The sequence below is a fragment of the Rhipicephalus microplus genome, chromosome 3 (genome assembly GCF_043290135.1).
Source record: "Rhipicephalus microplus isolate Deutch F79 chromosome 3, USDA_Rmic, whole genome shotgun sequence".
In the NCBI taxonomy this organism is placed as follows: Eukaryota; Metazoa; Arthropoda; class Arachnida; order Ixodida; family Ixodidae; genus Rhipicephalus; species Rhipicephalus microplus.
In genome coordinates this window covers 268677935-268696344 of record NC_134702.1, presented here as the reverse complement: position 1 = coordinate 268696344, position 18410 = coordinate 268677935, and the positions used below count along the sequence as shown (strand labels likewise).

The 18410-nt window shown below is 46.4% G+C and overlaps 1 protein-coding gene across 6 annotated transcripts in view; it reads left to right on the top strand.

Moving 5' to 3' along the window:
* Git (ARF GTPase-activating protein GIT1) overlaps nt 1-18410 on the top strand; it is a 293327-nt gene that overhangs the window by 39881 nt on the left and 235036 nt on the right. For all 6 annotated transcript variants that reach the window (XR_012894547.1, XM_037419552.2, XM_037419545.2 and 3 more), the window contains 2 exons: nt 3006-3108; nt 10183-10269. Coding sequence is in view for 5 of the 6 variants with exons in the window: in XM_037419552.2 (XP_037275449.2) it covers nt 3006-3108; nt 10183-10269 (190 nt within the window). In the remaining variant the exon portion in view is untranslated. The remainder of the gene's footprint in view (nt 1-3005; nt 3109-10182; nt 10270-18410) is intronic.

The window sequence follows — 18410 nt, the reverse complement described above, 5'->3', positions numbered from 1 at the left end:
CCGAAATCGTGTTGGAGCACGCCATGCAGGTACATAGCCACACCTCGCTGGAGGACGCCGGTTCATTGCCACGCCATGTGGGAACACGTGGTTTTATTGTGTGTTTGCAAAATCTTCTTCCTCGACGACATCACGTAATTGCTGAGAGAGTGTAAGGGGGAGAGGCCAGAGCCTCTTACATAGCCACTTAGCAGGCCCAAACGTGCTAGCACGTGCCAATGCGTTGATTCACAGTGCGTCTGAAGAATCTTGCTTCCCGATGTTATCACCTGACAGTGTAAGGGAGAGAGGCCATAGCATCTTATCCCACAGAGCCTTACACAGGCGGGCAGAATGCTCTAGTGCGTGAGTGCTTTCTGGTAGCACTTGGGCCAGCTGTTGCGCATGCGCAGTAAAGGTGGTTACGCCACACACCACTGGATCGAATTCTGCCATAAGCTGCATCGCATCAAAAAGAGTGGAAATTATTCATTTCCCTCAGCCACTGCATCAACAAACTTCACACAATGCCTCGCAAACCTGTCGTGTGTAGCTCACTTCTCCTTAGAAATATGAATATGATGTGCTGCTCAACTAGACAAAAAATTTGTGTAGTGTGTGCCTTACAAGTGTACTTGTATTAGTAGCACTAAGGGAGCTTAACAATGGGCTCTAGGAATGCTGCTCTTCCAGCTTTCTCTTCTCTGTGGATGTGCTGCACTTTTTGCGCAGGCCTGGAATTTTTTCTCTGGCTGCTTTGTTATGCTCCATGTTTTAGCCCCATATGTTAAACCGGCAATATGCACTGATCACAAGAACTGAAATGTGGGCGAGCAGTCTTCATGACAGAGTGTAGCTTGAGGGACAGCAAAAACGAAACCTGAATTGCGATGATAACGTTGGAACAAGGGAACCACATAAGGGTGTTACCTAATGTACATGCAGTACCCAATAATCAGGAAAGGAGTGCTCAGCGGGCCAAAGTGTGGGTGCTTCTTTTCAGCGTTGAACAATTCGGAAAGGTTGGCAAGATTACGACAAGAAATGCAAATGAATATCAGGGGTGCAAAAGGAATTCCAAAAACTAATTTCTTGATTGCGTTGAGTTTGCAGTGTATTGCCTGCCGCTGTCTTGTGGGCAGAGCTACGTTGGTCAAACCGGTCGTTGCCTCAATGGCCAGCTTTATGAACACCATTATAATGTTAGAAACGAGGCAGGTGGTTTACTATCAATGCATTGTAAGAGGTGCGGTTGCTATCCTTTTTTTAATACAAAACCTCTGTGCCTCTCTTCATACCATCTCTCTCTATTTCTACAAAATTGTGGCAAGAAATAGAAATCAGCTTACAAGTGAGCATATGGAAGCAGCGGAGATTGAAAAAGATGGGTGAGAAGTGTAGCTTCTGTCACGTTAAGAAAAAGGATTTGATTTCCTTGGCGCCCATTATGGTATATAGTATAGAGAACTTTACTGAAGTCCTGGGGATCAGTCCAGGACTGATGCTGGCTGCTACCACGCCGGGACAGAGAGGCCGAGCCCCTCTGCTGCCACACGGGCCCTCTGGGCAGCCCTGAGTTGGTCCGCCAGTGCGTCACTGTGCAGCGTTCGCTGCCACTACTGTTCACCGTGAGAAGCTGCACTGGCCATTGTCGAGCAGCGTCATAGCATGTGTTCAAAATCAAGCAAGCCCGCACACTTACTACAATCAGTCAAATCCCCGCATTCTGGATTAATTTTATTCATGACGACCAGGTTGGGGTACGTCTGCATCTGCAGAAGTCCTAATGTAACTGCCTGTGGCCTGTTAAGTCCAGAATGTGGCAGGGAAAATTCCTTGCGCTCTAAGTAATAATGTTTGGTTATATCGTTATATGTCAACAGCTGGTCCCTAAACTCCAGAGTGGGAGATTCAGCTGCCTCAGGGATTGCACGGCACACTAATCCTCGTGCCTCCCTGTGTGCCACCTCGTTGAGGTTACGTGGGGCTCCCTCCACTGACCCCATGTGCGCTGGAAACGAAGTAATGGTATGCGCAGTGATGTCCTTACCCTGCAGCAGTCTGTAAGCCGGTTCGCTAATAACTCCCCTCAAGAAGGCTTTAATTGCAGAGCGAGAATCACTAAATACTAAAACGCTTCCCGAATCAATGAGTGCTAGGGCAATAGCCACCTGCTCAGTGACCCCCGGATCTTTCGTATGAACGGAAGCGGCATTTCGAAAGCTCCTTTCCCCATCTGCTACCACCACCGAGTAAGCATTTTTCCCGTTAATCCATGGTGCGTAAACAAACAAAAACTCTTTCTCCTGATTCTTTGCCTCGCGCAGCAGTGCCCTAGCTCGTGACATTAGAGTTTATGCACAGGGTGAACATGTTGCGGAAACGGACAAACCATGATATTAGTCCTGATGTTCACTGTTAACTTGTATAGGCACGCACCTTCACGAGTCGCCACCGATTCTCCTATTGACTGCAAGATATACCTACCAGCTGGCGTACCGAGCGACCACACTCTCTGTGCTATAGGCTGAGCCTCAGCAGTTTCATCAAGAGTATTATGCAAACCCAGCCCATTTTGGTTCCTAGCAATGTTACTGTGGCGTTGTGCAGCAGATGTGCTCAAGTTTTGCCGTATAGCATTGGAATCACAAAATGAACTTTTTAAAGAAGTTCTATGTGTGTGCCTTCAATGTGCTCTTACTATTCATCTATTGCCTTGTTTCGAATCTCATGAATTTGGGAGGATGTAAAATTTCGCAGTGCCCCGAGGATTAGGAGCTGTTGAGATTCTGCTGTGTAATCAGTCACTTATGACATTTACCTTCCTCAGCTGCTAAGATATTTTTCTCTTTACATGCTCCGAATGTCAGAGATTAAACTGTGCAACCAAATGTTTTTTTTCTTTTTTTTGTTAACGCTTCCCGATATAACTGGACAGTGTGCACAAATAAAAGTTTTTCATCGATTGGTAGCTTGTAAGAAATTCGGCCTTGGTTATTGAACATTTGTACGTACTCTCCTCGCAGCCCAGTGAAGTCTGAGTTCATACGTGCGAAGCACCAGAACCTGGCCTTTGTGCACAGGGCAGCCAGGGAAGGGGAGCAGCCAACACAGGAGGACCTCAGCAAGGTGGTTATCATTGTGCCCATCCTAGAGAGAAAGATTCCACATTTGGGGCCAACTGCACTAAAGTGTGGCGAAGATTTACTGCACCAGGGTCTTTGGGTTTTGGATCTCTATCATGCATGTCCAAAGCTGTGCAGCTTGATCTTGGTGCTGTCAAGGTCGCAATGACAGACCAAGAATTATTCTGCTGAAACAATAGTGCTCACGTGTGCATCCCTAGTAAGTCATGGCGCCATGCACGATGCCGACGCTGCTTATGCAGTGTAAGTCGTTGCTATATGCAGTGGTTCAAGACGTCTAGGCCAATCAGCAGCGTGAAAGTGTGGTGGCAATTGATTAGATGTCGTTTGTTCCAGAAACAATTAGGATAGCTTGTTTCAAACATTGCATGGCATGTAATGAAAGAAATGTTCAGGGATAACTATGCATGTGTCGCTAAAATGCCTATCATCTCTGTGTGTGGACATCACACAATGAGATCTAGGGTTGCTGGCAGTGATATGTGCAACAGTATTGAATTATCAGGTGTTTTGCATTCATGGAAGAGCATGTGAACAGAGAGAAGGCATTGACGCTTTTTCTCGAATTGACTTTGTCCTTGGATCTTCATCCAGAAGAGCTTAATCGCGATTCCTTCAATACGCACAACAGGTTTGTAGTCGCACTTCCAGTAAATACCATTCCCCAAGAGGCTTGGCCCTTTCAAGCTTGTGAGTGCTAGGGCCCCTATTAAGACACGCAATGCAATAGCACCTGCTTGACCAAGGTTTTAGCGCTATGGTGATGCCAGTCGAAAGCAGATTCACCCAGCGGTAGCCAAGGCATGTTGAAGTTTGAGTGTGCTCCAAGTTCCACTTTACCCTGTTTTTCTTTTTATTGTGGTTCTGCATCATCTTAAGCCACTTGTGAAATCTAGGTGCCAAGTGACTCTGTTTCAAGATCATGTCTGTTGCGGTCCAGCTTCCTGCTATCATGACTTGACAAACTGTGCAAAGTACAGTCCTGGTACAGATGTCTGAAAAATCAACGTAGCCAGCTGTATGTGCATTTTTCAGATCCTCTTGCGTTTCACCTAGCAAGCACCTCGATTCTTGAAACAGGGTAATGCCACACATGCTCATTTCTAGGTTTTATGTTGCTGGTGCATTGCATGGGTAAATACTGCCATGTGCGATTTGCGCCAGAATGTCTGAGCATTCTAGATAGCTTTTGGATCATCTTTTCGGCTGGAATGTGTAGTGTGTAAAACATGAACAGCCGAGTTGATTCTAGAACAAACACAATGACCAGCAATTACGCTCTAATGGTCGATGCCGCGTACATAAATGCCGTGATGTGCTGTCGCAAATCAGATTATCGACGGTATGTGTTCGTTGATATCAGTGTACAGTGTGCATCGCTTGCCGTAATTTTGAATTTCTGTTTATAGGCCACAAGTTTGACCAAATAATAGTTTCACACTGGACATGCTGACTGCTGCCTTTGTCAACGTCACGACCCCGTGACTGGTGGAGGGGCTGTTCGTCCACATACTGTATGCCCCCGTCAAGCTGTGCACTCAGTGCCAGTTGTGATGAAAACGTTGACACCTACCCCTTGCAGCAATCCTACCCCCGGCAGAGTTCGGGCCTCGACTTGAAAAGACCTGGCAAACAAAAACCTTGACCTCAACCTTAATGGCAATGACAGCCCCCATTGCCCCCTACACCGATCCTGCTCTAGCAACCCAAGGAGCCACCAACTTCCCACGGTTCATCGCTCGAAGACTTGGAAACCTGGCTGAAAACATATAATTGTGTTGCCCCCTTTAACAACTAGAGCATCCCAGACAAGCTGCGTCACATATACTTCTACCTCAAAAACTCCACAAGAACTTGGCTTGTAAACCGAGAGTCCACACCTCCAACCTGAGATCTTTTCTCAGGTTGGAGCAGTTTTTTTGCTAGGGCAGTTTTTTTGCTAGAAACCTGGGCGCAGCTACGAAACAAAAATGTCATTAATTTCATAGAAGAGATGACTCGACTTTTTTGCTTAGCCGACGCTGCGATGTCTAGAAACAAAAAAAAATATCCCCACCTCCTTGAAGAGAATCGTGAGGAAATGCGAATGCATTTCTTGTGCCGAGAGAGGGTACTGTTGCCGTCACACATTCACCTTCTCCGACTTCTGCCATCGCCTTGAAAAGTGCCCAACCAGTGAACGGTCGAGAGTGAGGAGCGAGTGGATGGGCGAGTGAGGTGCCAGCATTCTCGGGTTGGCATTGGTTTTCCACAGCGGCGTCTCGAGCAAATATTTCCGGGTGTTCTTGAGAGGCCTGCAAACAATCGAAAGTGAAGAGCGAGCGGAGGGCGGTAGAGTGGGGGGCCGGGGTTAGAAAGAGCGAACAACGAGAGGAGCGACGAAGCACAGCACCTACCCGTTTTTACACTCTCTTGCACCACATGCTCCGGTTGCTAGGGGCGAGGATAAGCGCTGCGGGCCCGCAGCTGCTGCTATGAGAGAGGTGTGAGAGCGAAGAGATTACACCTGCCGGCCCACGGACAATGCTGGATGCCTGACATAGCAAGACTAAGAAATGCAGTCATATTTAAAAAGTTTGGCTTCTCAATCGGGGTGTTAAACGAGAACTATTCGCTGGACTTGTCCACAACCCGCCCACGGCAATAGCCGGATTTCTCACTGAAGCTACGACTGTTGAAAAGACACTTGATGTGTGAACAGAATAGTACAATCACTCTGAATTGTCTGCAGCCTATTCAGAAGCGCACTCACTCGCCACCGATGACTTGCGCGAAACCAGCCGAGCGATTGTACGGGAGGAGCTGTGCAAGCTCTTACCTTCGCTGCAACCTCAGGTGCATTCGATCACCGACATTGTCTGCAAAGATGTTCGGCAATCGCTTAGAATTCCCAAAGCACCGCAGCTCAGCTGCAAGCTATGAGCTATGCTGTTGCACTCCGTCGTCCCCTTCTCCTTAGGGGACAACGTCAAGGCACCGCATTGCCGCAGTTCCACTACCAGACAGCACTGCTGCCGCCACAGCCATTCTACCAGTCTCGTGTCAGCCACCGATACGTGCCAAGAAAAAATTACTTTTGGCACTCCCCTGACAATTGGCCATTGCCTGCTCTGCAACTATTGTGGGGATGCCGGCCACACATACCGCCACTGTCAAAACAGACAGGTGGGTCTACAGGCTTTTGCAGTCAACACGTCGGGACCACAATGAGGTGAACGACCGCACGGCATCGCTAACTACCTCATAGGAGCGCAGCCAACAACCTGTTGACCTTACCATTTGGCATCACCAGGCCGCTACACCTCACCGCATCGCGGGCAGTTCGTCGGCCCTGCACGGGGCCAACCTCAGAGCCCTTACCTGGGATACTAAGGGCAGCAACCATTGGAAGTGCTGTTACTGTATGAAGAACTACGATCATCTGCTGATGCTGATGCGATGGAATCTGAAGAAGACCTCGCAACAGGGCTGAGACTAGAAGTTGAAACTTCGCGGCCAGAAGAAGACCCGACGATGTTGCGTGGAAGCAAACTCACATAGTTGTGATCCGATGCAGTGATCAAACTTCAAGGCCAGGCAACGCACTAGGGACCTCGATGTTTTTCTTGACAGCCACAACGTCATTGCTTTGTTTGATACCACAGCAGATTACTCTGTCAACAGTGGGCCATTCATTAGGAAGTTGAAAAAAGATCGCCTAAGAAGGCTTAGAAATCGGGACAGCTGATGGTCACCTAACAGCGCTGATGGGAATCTGCACAGTGAGAGTCACTATCCAATTACTTTCAAATTACTTTTATCCAATTACTTTCAAAGTCCTACAGCATTGCTTGATAGACGTTATCCTAGGTAGGGACTTCTTAGATCTCTGTGGGGCAGTCATTGACCTGGGATCTGAGTAGATTAACACTATCGACGGAAAAAAAGTACTACTGTTGGACAATTGCATGAAAGCATGCCTTGAATGTGCTGGAAAACCAAGTCACCATTCTACCTTGCTCAAGCATCGTCGTTTTCGTCGGCACTGGGTAATCTGCAAAAGTGGAAGGCCTCATTGAAGGTGAGCAGCACCTGCTAACCTATGGCGAGATATGCATCACAAGGCAAATTGCCGACCTTCGTGGAGGGAAAGCAACAGTAATGCTTGCAGACATTAGGAACGAGTACAAGCATGTGAACAAAGGCACCAAGGTCACCCACATTGAGGAAATTGTTGGCCCTCACTGATTCTACGAAACCTGCTCCGAGAAACCAAGCCTCTCCTTCAGCTTTTAACGTCAACCCGAGCCTTCCGAAGCATGAGAAGGATCTGCTGAAAACCGTGCTTCTACAGTACAAGAATTGCTTTTTGTTGTCGTCAGAAACTTGGCAGATTCCAATTGCAAAACATTGAATCATAACAGAGAAAAATCCCAGACCACTCCATCAGAGCCTATACAGAATTTCGATGCAAGAACGTGAGGTGTGACGATTCTCAGTGAATCCTCGCATTATTCAAACTGCGTGATTAACCAGAAATAAACTTCCGCACAGTGCAGAAGTTGCTTCTGTGTTAGAGAGGCCGATGCACCACACAGTGCAGCATTTCCTGTCTAGGTGTAGTATTTATAGTGTTATTTTTAAGTACAACTTTATTCATCCAGTAGTGTGTTTATTTGCTAGCATCAAAAATAATCGCTTTACAGGTTATTCCAGAACACTCACTTGCGTGAGGCCATTACTTTTTTTGCATTATGAAGGTAAATACAGTGTTCCTGTGAGATGATTTTCTTTATGAGATTCGCAATAAGTCGAACTATTTCTATCTTGTCATAAAATGTAACTTAGAAGTGTGGTGGTTTGGGCTAGTTGGTATGACATTATGATAGTTATAGCGTGAGAACAGAACAACTGTCCCTTCTTGCTCTTTGTCATCGTTTCGTTCTCGTGCTATAACTATCATCTTGTCATAAAATCCCCATAATATATATTCAATGGCTTGAATGTAAATGCAACTTGCTTCTCCAGTGTATTTCAGGATCAGCTGCTCCAAAGAGCTCCTAAGTGCAAAATTACCTGTTCTTAAGCTCGAAAATGCTTAGAGATGAAAATTTTTGTTGTTCCAACTTAAAAGCTTTGCTGCTTCGAAAATTGCTCCAAATTAACAGTCCTTGGTAGCATCACTGATTATATGCTTGCACATCAGAACTCATTTTTCAACTTTAGTTTTCTTCTTTGCTCAAAACTGTATTTCTCATGTTGCAAAATGCAACCAGCCACTGGTTGAGAATTTCCAAATTTGTGAGGAACAGGAAGCTTTTATGTGTGCTGTAATCTAGTTGCTTTAGGAACTGCCTGTGATAACCATGTGGTCTTCAAAGAAGCCCTCCCTGCATTTTAGCTTCTCATTTCAGATCTTTTAAAGTTGAGACTCTGAAGGATCTTTTCCACAAGAGCAATGTTTGGTTTCTCGCACTGCTGGCGTATCATGACACACCAGGTGTCGCTGAATACAGCCCGTCCCAACTCCTCATGAGGCGAAGGTTACGGACACAGATTCCCAGGGGCCAGGGCAAGCTGTCACCGGACCTATTACAACCAGACGTCGTCTTGCAAAAGGACGCCTCCACCAAGAAATGGCAAGCTCGGGACTTCAACCGTCGCCATGGGGCGAGAGAGCTCCGGGACATCTCTTCAAGAGACGAGGTGTGGGTAACTGATGCCGAGTGTCGGGCTGAAGTTCTTAGCTGGGCCCAGCGTCCACGATCATACATCATCGAAACTCCCAGCAGAGTTATACAACGAAATCAACGTCATCTCGTGCCTTTCTCCCCATGTACCAGCGCATCATCCCCAGTCTCTTTTCCGAGCCCGGGGCTAAACCAGGAGCACAGGGTAATCCAGGAGGAACCATCACCTGGCCAGCATGATACAAGTACCTGGGCAGATCCTGACAACATACTGCACAAGGTTACCAGGTCCGGGAGGCGTGTAGTCTCACCCAAAAAACTGACTTTGTAGATCCTCGAAAGGGAGATGTAGTGTTGTTGTAGTTTGTTGTAGTAAACATAGGTGGCATCACTTGCACTAACACTAGTAGCCAATTAACAAAGGGTGCCACTGAGTGTTTACAGAGATTTATATGTAGGGTATCAGTAAACAGTACCGGGCACTTAGTCGTCGGCTCAGCCGAACGTCGCATCGTCCTTTCAATACTCTTGACAAGGTAGCCACAATTTTCCTATTGAATCTTATGAACCGGAAGTTTCAAGGAATGCACGCAAAAATGCTTTAAAATGGGGGGAATGGATTTGGTCTCTATCCTGTTTGTCACTTTGTCCCTGATTTTTTGTGGATATGAGCTGGAAATGGTTTAAAACACGTGTTATTTTTGTGTAATCTTGATTATTGACAATGCCTTACTGTTGGATCTATTTTGACAGCTCTTGAACATTCTCTTCATGCTTGCTTTTCGATTACACATTAGAGATTTATTGTTGACTGAAGTAGGTCCAGCGACTCATTTTAGGGAAGGGCGGTCGCTTAAAGCAACACCGGGGAGGGGGCAGGGTTGTTAATTTTTTTGTTTTTACGAGCACAAAAACTCATAATACTAATGATGTGTGCTCACAGTGGTTCCACTCATTAGTTCTAATCGGTGAAAGGAGGTGGACTTGATAGCAAGGACAGAAGAGGGGGGGGGGGGGGGCAGATGACACAAGCTTGGGGAGAAGGTGATCGCGCATATGCCCCCCCCCCCCCCCCCCCCCAGATCCATCACCGATTGTTTACATTTTTTTCCTCCTGCTTGGTGTTCTGAATACAGTGCATAGTAAACAAAAAAAAAGAGGTCTAAGTTCTGGCTTTATTGCACTTAGCCACATGAGTGAGGCCAGCAGTACAATTGCACTCAGGGCTGTCTCATTTTCTTTGCTATTTCATCTTTCTACTTGGACAAAAAATATGCATGTTGTTAGTCACTACGCTAGGAATTCTCCCTTCCAGCTTGGAAGCTTAGTGTTGAGTGGCTACTCTTTATGCAAAAAGCCGTTGTTTCAAGCAGTGTCTCTCTGTGCAGCAACTGCATGCGAGTGTGCGTACAGCCAACCTGGAGACCAGCCTACGCCTACTGGCCCAGGGAGCTCTGCCATCCCACCTGCACCCTGTAAGTCTCAAAGCGAGCTGTTAATGGCTGGGAATTGTGTGTACCACAAAGGAAAGCTGGGCGTGTTGGAATACTACTTGCAGGGGTGCAACAGCTGCGCCGATTTTGCCAGTTTGGTACAATTTGCGATTGTTGCGCTGAGCTGCACCAAAACCATGAAATTAGCTGAAGTTGCACCACGCTGCTGCAAAATGTTCACCCTGCTCCAAAATTTTCTCAATTGTGCCAATTTCGGCGAGAAAAGCAGGCCACATCGGCCACCCGCAGTTTGCGTGATCAGTCAAAGCGTGCAGATCCTAACTATCGAAAGATACGATCGACCAGGTAAAGTAGCAACGCTGCGCGTTATTCGGTTCGCTGACAGCAGCAGATACCTATCGTCGGACAACAGAACTTCAAAACAAAATTGCGTTGCTGTAGCCACCAACGCTTTGTGGAAAATATAAATTTCTTCGCCTGAGAAAGCGGCTGTGGCTTGTTAGAAACTTGAGTTGGAAGCGTATGCTGCCAACTCGCGCGAACAAGCTTGACGTACCACGTTGACTGCCTTAGCAGTGGCACATGTAACAATTTTTTTTTGGTCCTAAATATGCATCGTCCTGGCCATGGTCCTGGCGATAGATATGCGGTACCGTTGCTGCGCCAACGGGCGCATGCCTTGCAAAGGAGCCGAAGCGGCATTAACCCCACGGTGAAAGAAAAAAGGGTGGGAAGGGTAGGAAGGGGGAGAGGTGTAGTGGTTAGAAAATTTATTGGCTTCAGTTCGAATCCATGCAGAGAATGCTGCTTAAGGGGGGACGCGGGGATCAAATCGCGAAATTCTCGCAAAAAAACGAATTTTGGATAAGGGCAGATTTGGATTCTGCATCACCATTTCTATCATATCTAAAAATATTTCCGCCGAAAACGATCTCAAAGTAAGCTTAAAAAATGTTTTTCTGACCGCGGATCGCAAAAAGCTGGCTGAAATCTGCGCGAAAATGGCCCATTTCTGAGCGCGATACTTCCGCGCCTTCGCCGCCGCTCGCGGAAAGCTTGGTGTCACTGGAAAGCTTGCTTCACCGCCGTACTTCTCCCGGTGAAACCACGACTCTACGAGCTAAGATAAACGCACAAACAGAAGAAATGCGAAGGCATCCGCGACGCCTTAGACGCACACCCATTGGTCGCTCCTGTCACGTGGTATTGAGCGCGCTCTGTGAGTAGCTGCTGGGACGCGCTTGCTTGCGCTGGTCGTCTGCTCCGCGCACCCACGTCTGCTACGCACACGCTGGCGCACTATAGTTTGCGAATCTCCTGCCGATACGCCGATACGGTCGCCGATACGCCAACTCTTCTCTAGCGCGAGGCTTAGCGCCCGCAATGGATCGTCGCATGGACCGGAAGCGCAGGACGAAGTACCGGACAAAGTACGCTTACGGGAAGCGTAAACGCAAGCCTCCTGTTGGGAAAACGAAGCAGTCAGCAGCGATTGAATCAGATGAACCGAGTACCGCGTCGCCACCAAGCTACGTGTCGTCGGAAGCCGACACCTGCTCGCTGCCGATGCTCGGCAGTGAGGCCTATGACGCGGGGCCGTCAACTAGCCGCGACGTTGCGGTGCGGCCCGAACGCGAAAGAAGTTTCGTTTTCGCTGCGGTGGGTGACGATGCGGTGCCGGCTGTTCAAAGTGACGGTGAATCGACGCCTGGCAGTGACACTGAAGACCCGGGGCCATCAACTAGCCGCGGCATCACGGTGCGGTGTGAACGCGAGAAAAGTTTCGTTTTCGCGGCGGCGGACGACGACGTGGTGCCAGCTGTCCAGGATGTCGGCGATCGTTTGCCTCAGTGGAAGCGCACCGTTCAAATACACCTGGAACCTCGTTTCGTGTCCTCGGAAGGCGCCGAGAAGCAAGCCAGCAGTGTCCGCGATGCACTTCGCGAGGTGTCGGCAACGGAGCAAAAGTTCGGGTTCGCGCAGCAAACGGAGCAAACATCGGCAACAAAAGAGGATGAGTTCACCCTAATTCAGGTTTCTGCCATGAATTCCCTAATAGGACCTGCACTCCGCCCAAAATGTTGTAAGAAGACTTTGTCAGTGCAGCATGGGACAAAATTGGGCCTGGCAGTAAAACTGGTACTTTTGTGTGCTTCCTGTGGCCCTATTCATTCACCTTGGTCATCCAGTAGAAAATCCGAAGGAAGGGCTTTTGAAGTCAACCTAAGAGCCATGCAAGCAATCAAGTCCATTGGAAAAGGGCCCACTGCCCTGAATGACTTCTGGGCTACAATGAATGTCTCTCATCGGGGCATTCATCAAAAAACCTATCAGGAACACCTAAAAAAAACATTCAAACCAGGAGCAGAGGAAGCTGCACAAAACATCTTTGCAGATGCTGTGCTTGCGGTAAAAGACGTGTACAGTAAGATGCAGCCATCAAGCCCAAACAACATCACAGTTGTGTATGACGGCACGTGGCTTACAAGAGGCCACAGCTCACACATTGGGGTAGGATGTATTATTGAGTTTTACACGGGGCTTGTGCTGGATTGCACAGTCCTTTCCAACTTCTGTCTTGGGTGTTGTCAACAACCAGCAGAGAGCGACCCCAACTTCGTCACTTGGGCTGAGAAACATCAATGTCAGAAGAATACTGATGTTGGCTCCGGACAGATGGAAGTGGAGGCTGCTCTGACACTTTTCAGGCGCTCTGTCAGCAGGTATGGCCTCTGCTACACCAACATTATATGTGATGGTGACAGCCGAACCTATCTTGCTCTGTGCAAAGATGAGGTGTACGGCTTCATACCACTGACCAAAGAAGACTGCGTGAACCATGTGCAGAAGAGAATGGGCACCGCTCTCCGCACACTGGTGACAAGAGCTCAGAAAGGGGAGCCATTGGGTGGGAGAGGTGGACTGACGCAGGAGTTGATTAAAAAACTGACCAGCTACTACGGGTTAGCCTTGCGAAAACACACAAGTGTCCCTGACATGCAAAGGGCCGTGATGGCCACTTTTTATCACGTCACGTCCACCGACGACGAGCCTCACCATGAGCTCTGCCCACCTGGCCCTGATAGCTGGTGCAAACATCGTTCAGCACAGGCCAAAATGGAGCCAGCACCACCTCACAGGTATAACCTGTCGAAACGTGTAGCGGAGGCTCTGCTGCCTGTATACCAACGTCTCTCTGACCCGCAACTGTTGGAGCGATGCAAAGGCAACAAAACTCAGAATGCGGCGGAAAGCTTGCATTCAGTTATTTGGTCACTGACTTCAAAGGACCAACACGCTTCATTGTTCGCAGTGGAGACAACAGTACATGAAGCAGTTGCACGCTACAATTTTGGGAATTTGCGAGCCTACACTGAAATGTGCAAGTCCGTGGGCATCAAACCTGCTAGCCTCGCCCTTCAAAGAGCTGAAGAAAAAGACCAGCAAAGAAAACGAAAAGCACGCAGTGCAGAAAAAATGAAAGAGAAAGGACGTAAGAAGACCCTCGCAAGCAAAGACACAAAGTATTACAGTCCCGGGGCATTTTGATGGACCTTTACTGACTGTTCAACTTTAACGCCAGTTTTCTCAGAAACGTGTTTTGACCTGACTGTCTAGCTTGCCACGATGCTTGCATGACTATGGCTTGACGGATTTTCATGTGGTTTTTTGCATTGTGTTCCTCAGTGAATTTTCTATGTCGTGACGTTTTCATATTTGTTAATTACTACCTCAGTATTTTTACTCCTAAGCTAATTTCACATTATGATAACGACCACATTTACAAGCATGTATACAATGTTCTCTGTAAAATAAAAACAGAGTCATAAAAATATTTGCAGAATGTCACGACATCAACCATCCCAATGGCTAAAATATAAGAGCAACTATAGGCTTCTACCATGTTTTTTTGTCACACCAGGCTTTGGGCAAGTTTGGTAGTACACTGATGGATAAAAAAATTTATAATGCCAGAACTACTGGAGATAGCTGAATGAAACTTTGTCATTTATCATTTAGCGCAGTTTCCAGTAAGCATGCCAAATTTCATTGCTCTACGACAAAAACTAAAGAATTTCACTTTCGATCCCCACCTCCCCCCTTAAGCCACCTTTCCTGCAGTACCTTTTCTGCAGTAAATTTTAAATGTGATAATATCAATGCCTAATCATGATGTGTGGTGTCACCAAGCCCATATTCATATATCTGAGAACTTCTGGTAATTCAAACTTCTTGATAACTTAAACAAAATTCGGAGGTTCCTTCGAGTTTGAATTAACAAGAGTCGACTGAAGATGCCAAAATTGTTTTATGCAGTTCTCCGGGCTCGTCCACACAGCAGTGGGAATCTCTGAATGGCGCCCAAAATGGCCTGTCTAATAAACAAGCGACCATCACTAAACTACATGCAACTACATGGAGCTCTGTAATATGAACCTAAATTTAAGTATGTGGATATTTTGACCAGAACTTATGTGCAGCCACAAGACCCCACACTAAGCTAGTACAACACAGATTCTTTGTGGGCCAGTTGGTACATACGTAATGTGAAACAGCGGGCCTAGACAGGATGAAAAGTCGCAAGAAGCAGAAATGCACAGCGCTGACTAGCTACTGAATTTATTTTCACGAGATGTGCAAAAAGAGAGAAAAGAAAAAGGAAAGGAAAACATATGTGACGTCACAGCACCAGCAAAGCGTAATGCACCCACTGTCAAGTTTATCACACCTACACCTACTCTGCTTTCGAGGAAACGGATCTTTTTGCGAAATAGCATCGGATGAAAAGTTGATATATTCTTGTTTTAGTCTGGCAGTTTCAAAGGTTTCTCAAAGCTCTAGTCTCCCCCTGTCTGCCTACAGGCTTATCACTTTGTACTCTTCGAATGAAAATCGGCATGCGCAGTCAGCAACATACATGGCTAATGTGCTCCCGGTACAATTTCAGATGTCACACGCATGTTCACGTAGGCAACGCCCCATTTGTTCTATGTACGAGTGTCCACAAGACAATGGGATCTCATACACCACCTCACCCTTTCACACAACAAATGGTTTCGTTTGCTGCTTGGTGCACAGTTTTTGAGCAAGATGACGGCAATTCGTCTGTCATCACAGGCTGCTTAGCACAGGCCGAAAAAACAAATCCACTCCCGATCATCCTACTATTTTCTTGAACTGGTGACTAACGCCATGAATGTATGGGACGACTGTCGTTTTCTTCTCTTTCTCTGTGAGGCTCCTCTCCAAGCAGGGCTCTTCGGAAGTGCTTCAAAAGCTTGTAGCCTATGCTATCTTAGTCGTCTGATTTTTCAGACTTCAGCCCAAATTTCAGGTCCAAAACAGCATCAATTGAGCCTCTACTTCTGCTAAATCTCCATGTTGGAACCAGCATGTTCTTATGTCGAAACATTTGCGTGTGTAGCAGGGAGCTTGAAAGGCAGCTTTGGCGCAATACGAGTGTGAGCAGGTGAAGCGTATAGCCACTGGCATGCAGTTGGTCGGAGGCAAGAGGGGCTTTCTGGAGGAAGCCCCTCTTCACTGCGCTCGTCCTCGCCTCTTGTGTTTGTTGTCGGAAGTTTTTGTGCTGAGAAGTTTAATAATTCCTGGAGGGGTCTGCAACATCCGAGAGGGCTACCCAGTTTGTCACGATGCTGTAGAAGTACTGGGGTCCTTTAATAAGCTGGCTGGCTTAGTTCAGCCAATTGAAGCACCATGCACACCGTTCGACCAAGTCTGCATGGATATTCTCGGGCCATTTCCCCTGTCTGCTAATGGCAACAAATGGGTGATCGTAGCAACCGACTATTTAACATGCTACACTGAAGTACAGGCAATCCTACAAGCCATGGCTTCTGAGGTAGCGCAATTTTATATGTACCACATCATGTGGCGTCACGATGCTCCTTCCAATGTAATAATGGACAGAAGGACAGCATTCATGGCGCAGCTTATGAAGTTTTTGAACTAAGCAACACCAGGCATCGAAAGACAACCGCATACTATTCGCAAACCAACAGGCTTACCGAGCGACTGATTAAGACGCTTGCAGACATGATCGCAATGTACATAAAGGTATGACACAAAAAATGGGAGCGGATCTTGCCTTATGTGACCTTCGTGTATAACACCGCTGTGCAAGAGGCCATGCGGAGGTTTTCAACTTGGGCTTATTGATGAATCATCTTGATTGTGCGCATCACTTCCTTGCACATCATCTTTCGTGCGTATCGTTCCCCATCAAGCGACCACACAATACACATCATTACGGCTTCTCTGTAGCCATGAAGTGCACACCATGCTGGACTCAGTGCTACTGTGTCAAGACTACGATGAGTCGGCGCCTGACATTGAGGAATATGGTCACCTTTAATCTAATTTTAGTGAACTGGAAGGATGAGAAACGTTCCTGCGAAAATACACAAGCATGTGGTTGGGGTTATTCATGTGAATGATGTGAGTTTCCTGGGACAGGTTAAAGAAATATAAACATCCAGATACTTATAAGAGAACACAGTTTCAAGAGCAGCATTGTTAATGTGGTAAGTAGAAGGCTCGTTTGAGTTACGAGAGATGCACATGTGCTTGCACTTATTGATATTTAGTTTCGTACTGAAAGGGGTACACCAATCCGGAACATTGTTAATGTTAGACTGAAGACAAGAGACGTCATTATGGCCGGTAATTTCACGGTAAATATGTAACACAATTATTAGCAAAAATATTTATTGAAAAATAAATGTTCATTGGTAAGTCATTTATGTTGATACATGGATTCCTTATTCTCACTCTTCTTTCATTCAGTTTTCACCCACAAAGCCTGTCAGGAATGCTTGGCACAAACTGCATCTCATTGTACGAAAAGGTTCACGATTATTGTGGATCATGCTGTTCAAATTGTGCGCAAAACACATGTATAAATGCCGACGGCTTTGCCACTTGTCAGTTGATCGACATCTGACACTGTTTGCTGCTATCGGTGCCACTGTGTATCACTGCAATCTGACTTTTCGCTGACCAGCGACAAGTTAGGCCACAATAACAAGTTTTATCTTTGACCTACTCTCATTAGAACAGACACAAGAGACCTTCATTGGGAAGAGAACTTTGGTCTCTTGTGAAAGTAGTACGAAAAACCAAAGTATTATTACAATAGACTTTTATGTAGGCACTGAATTAGTCAGGTACGAGTCAGAGAACTACGAGTCATATTTTTAATGGGGCATAAAAAAATGTAAGTTTTTTAAAATCACATCTTTAGTTTTTGTAGCCCTTTTTCTATCTGATTCTAAAGTATCTCAACTGAGAACTATGTAGAAGTGCGATTAAAAGCTTTTGCGCCAGCCGACGTGGTGAGAATCATTTTGAAAGTCATAAACGAAAAAAACAACAAGAAAACTGCATTTTTTGAAAATTTATAGCTTCATAGTGGCACAACTGCCTACCACCATTGTGGGCTTATTGTGAAAGTACTTCGTAAAAGCTCACCACGCACTGACTACTCGGAACAGCGGTCAACAATTTTGTGTGTCAGTAAAACCAAGCACGTAGCCCGTAATTTTTTTTCACCGCCGTAGCTTGTCGTAACTAATCATTAACGGACTAGACATTGGTGGTCTTCATCAATACCCGTGGTGTTATTCCCATCCCGAAAGTATGCCAAGCGATGTTTCAAGTTAGAAGTTAAGGAGTTTGGGATGTCCGCGGTAGAAAAGTCGGCTGTAACGGAGTCTTGACCAATTTGCTGGCCTCACATTTTAGTCGATTCTATCCGAATGTCCTTTGTATGATAATCCGTATTAAACGAAGCTCAATCAATGGAACAAATAGGGAGGTCAGCATAATGCCACAAATTAGTTTGTATTATTGGAATGTCTGTTGTAAGCAGATCTATTATAATGAGGTTATACTGTAGACGAGGAAGAGGAGGTTTCTGAGAGCGGACCGCTGAGGCATGCCTGATCAGATGGGTAAAGGATGTGAGTCAATGTTATTGGCGGTTACAAATTGAAAGTGGTTCGAAAGAAACCAGATAAACCATTCAAGCACATTAGCATCAATATTAAGATTATGTAATTCAAGAAGTAGCTGTCCATGTGAGACTTTGTCGAATGCTTCTAAAAAATCAAAATATATGCAGTCTGCCTGAGATAAGTAATCGA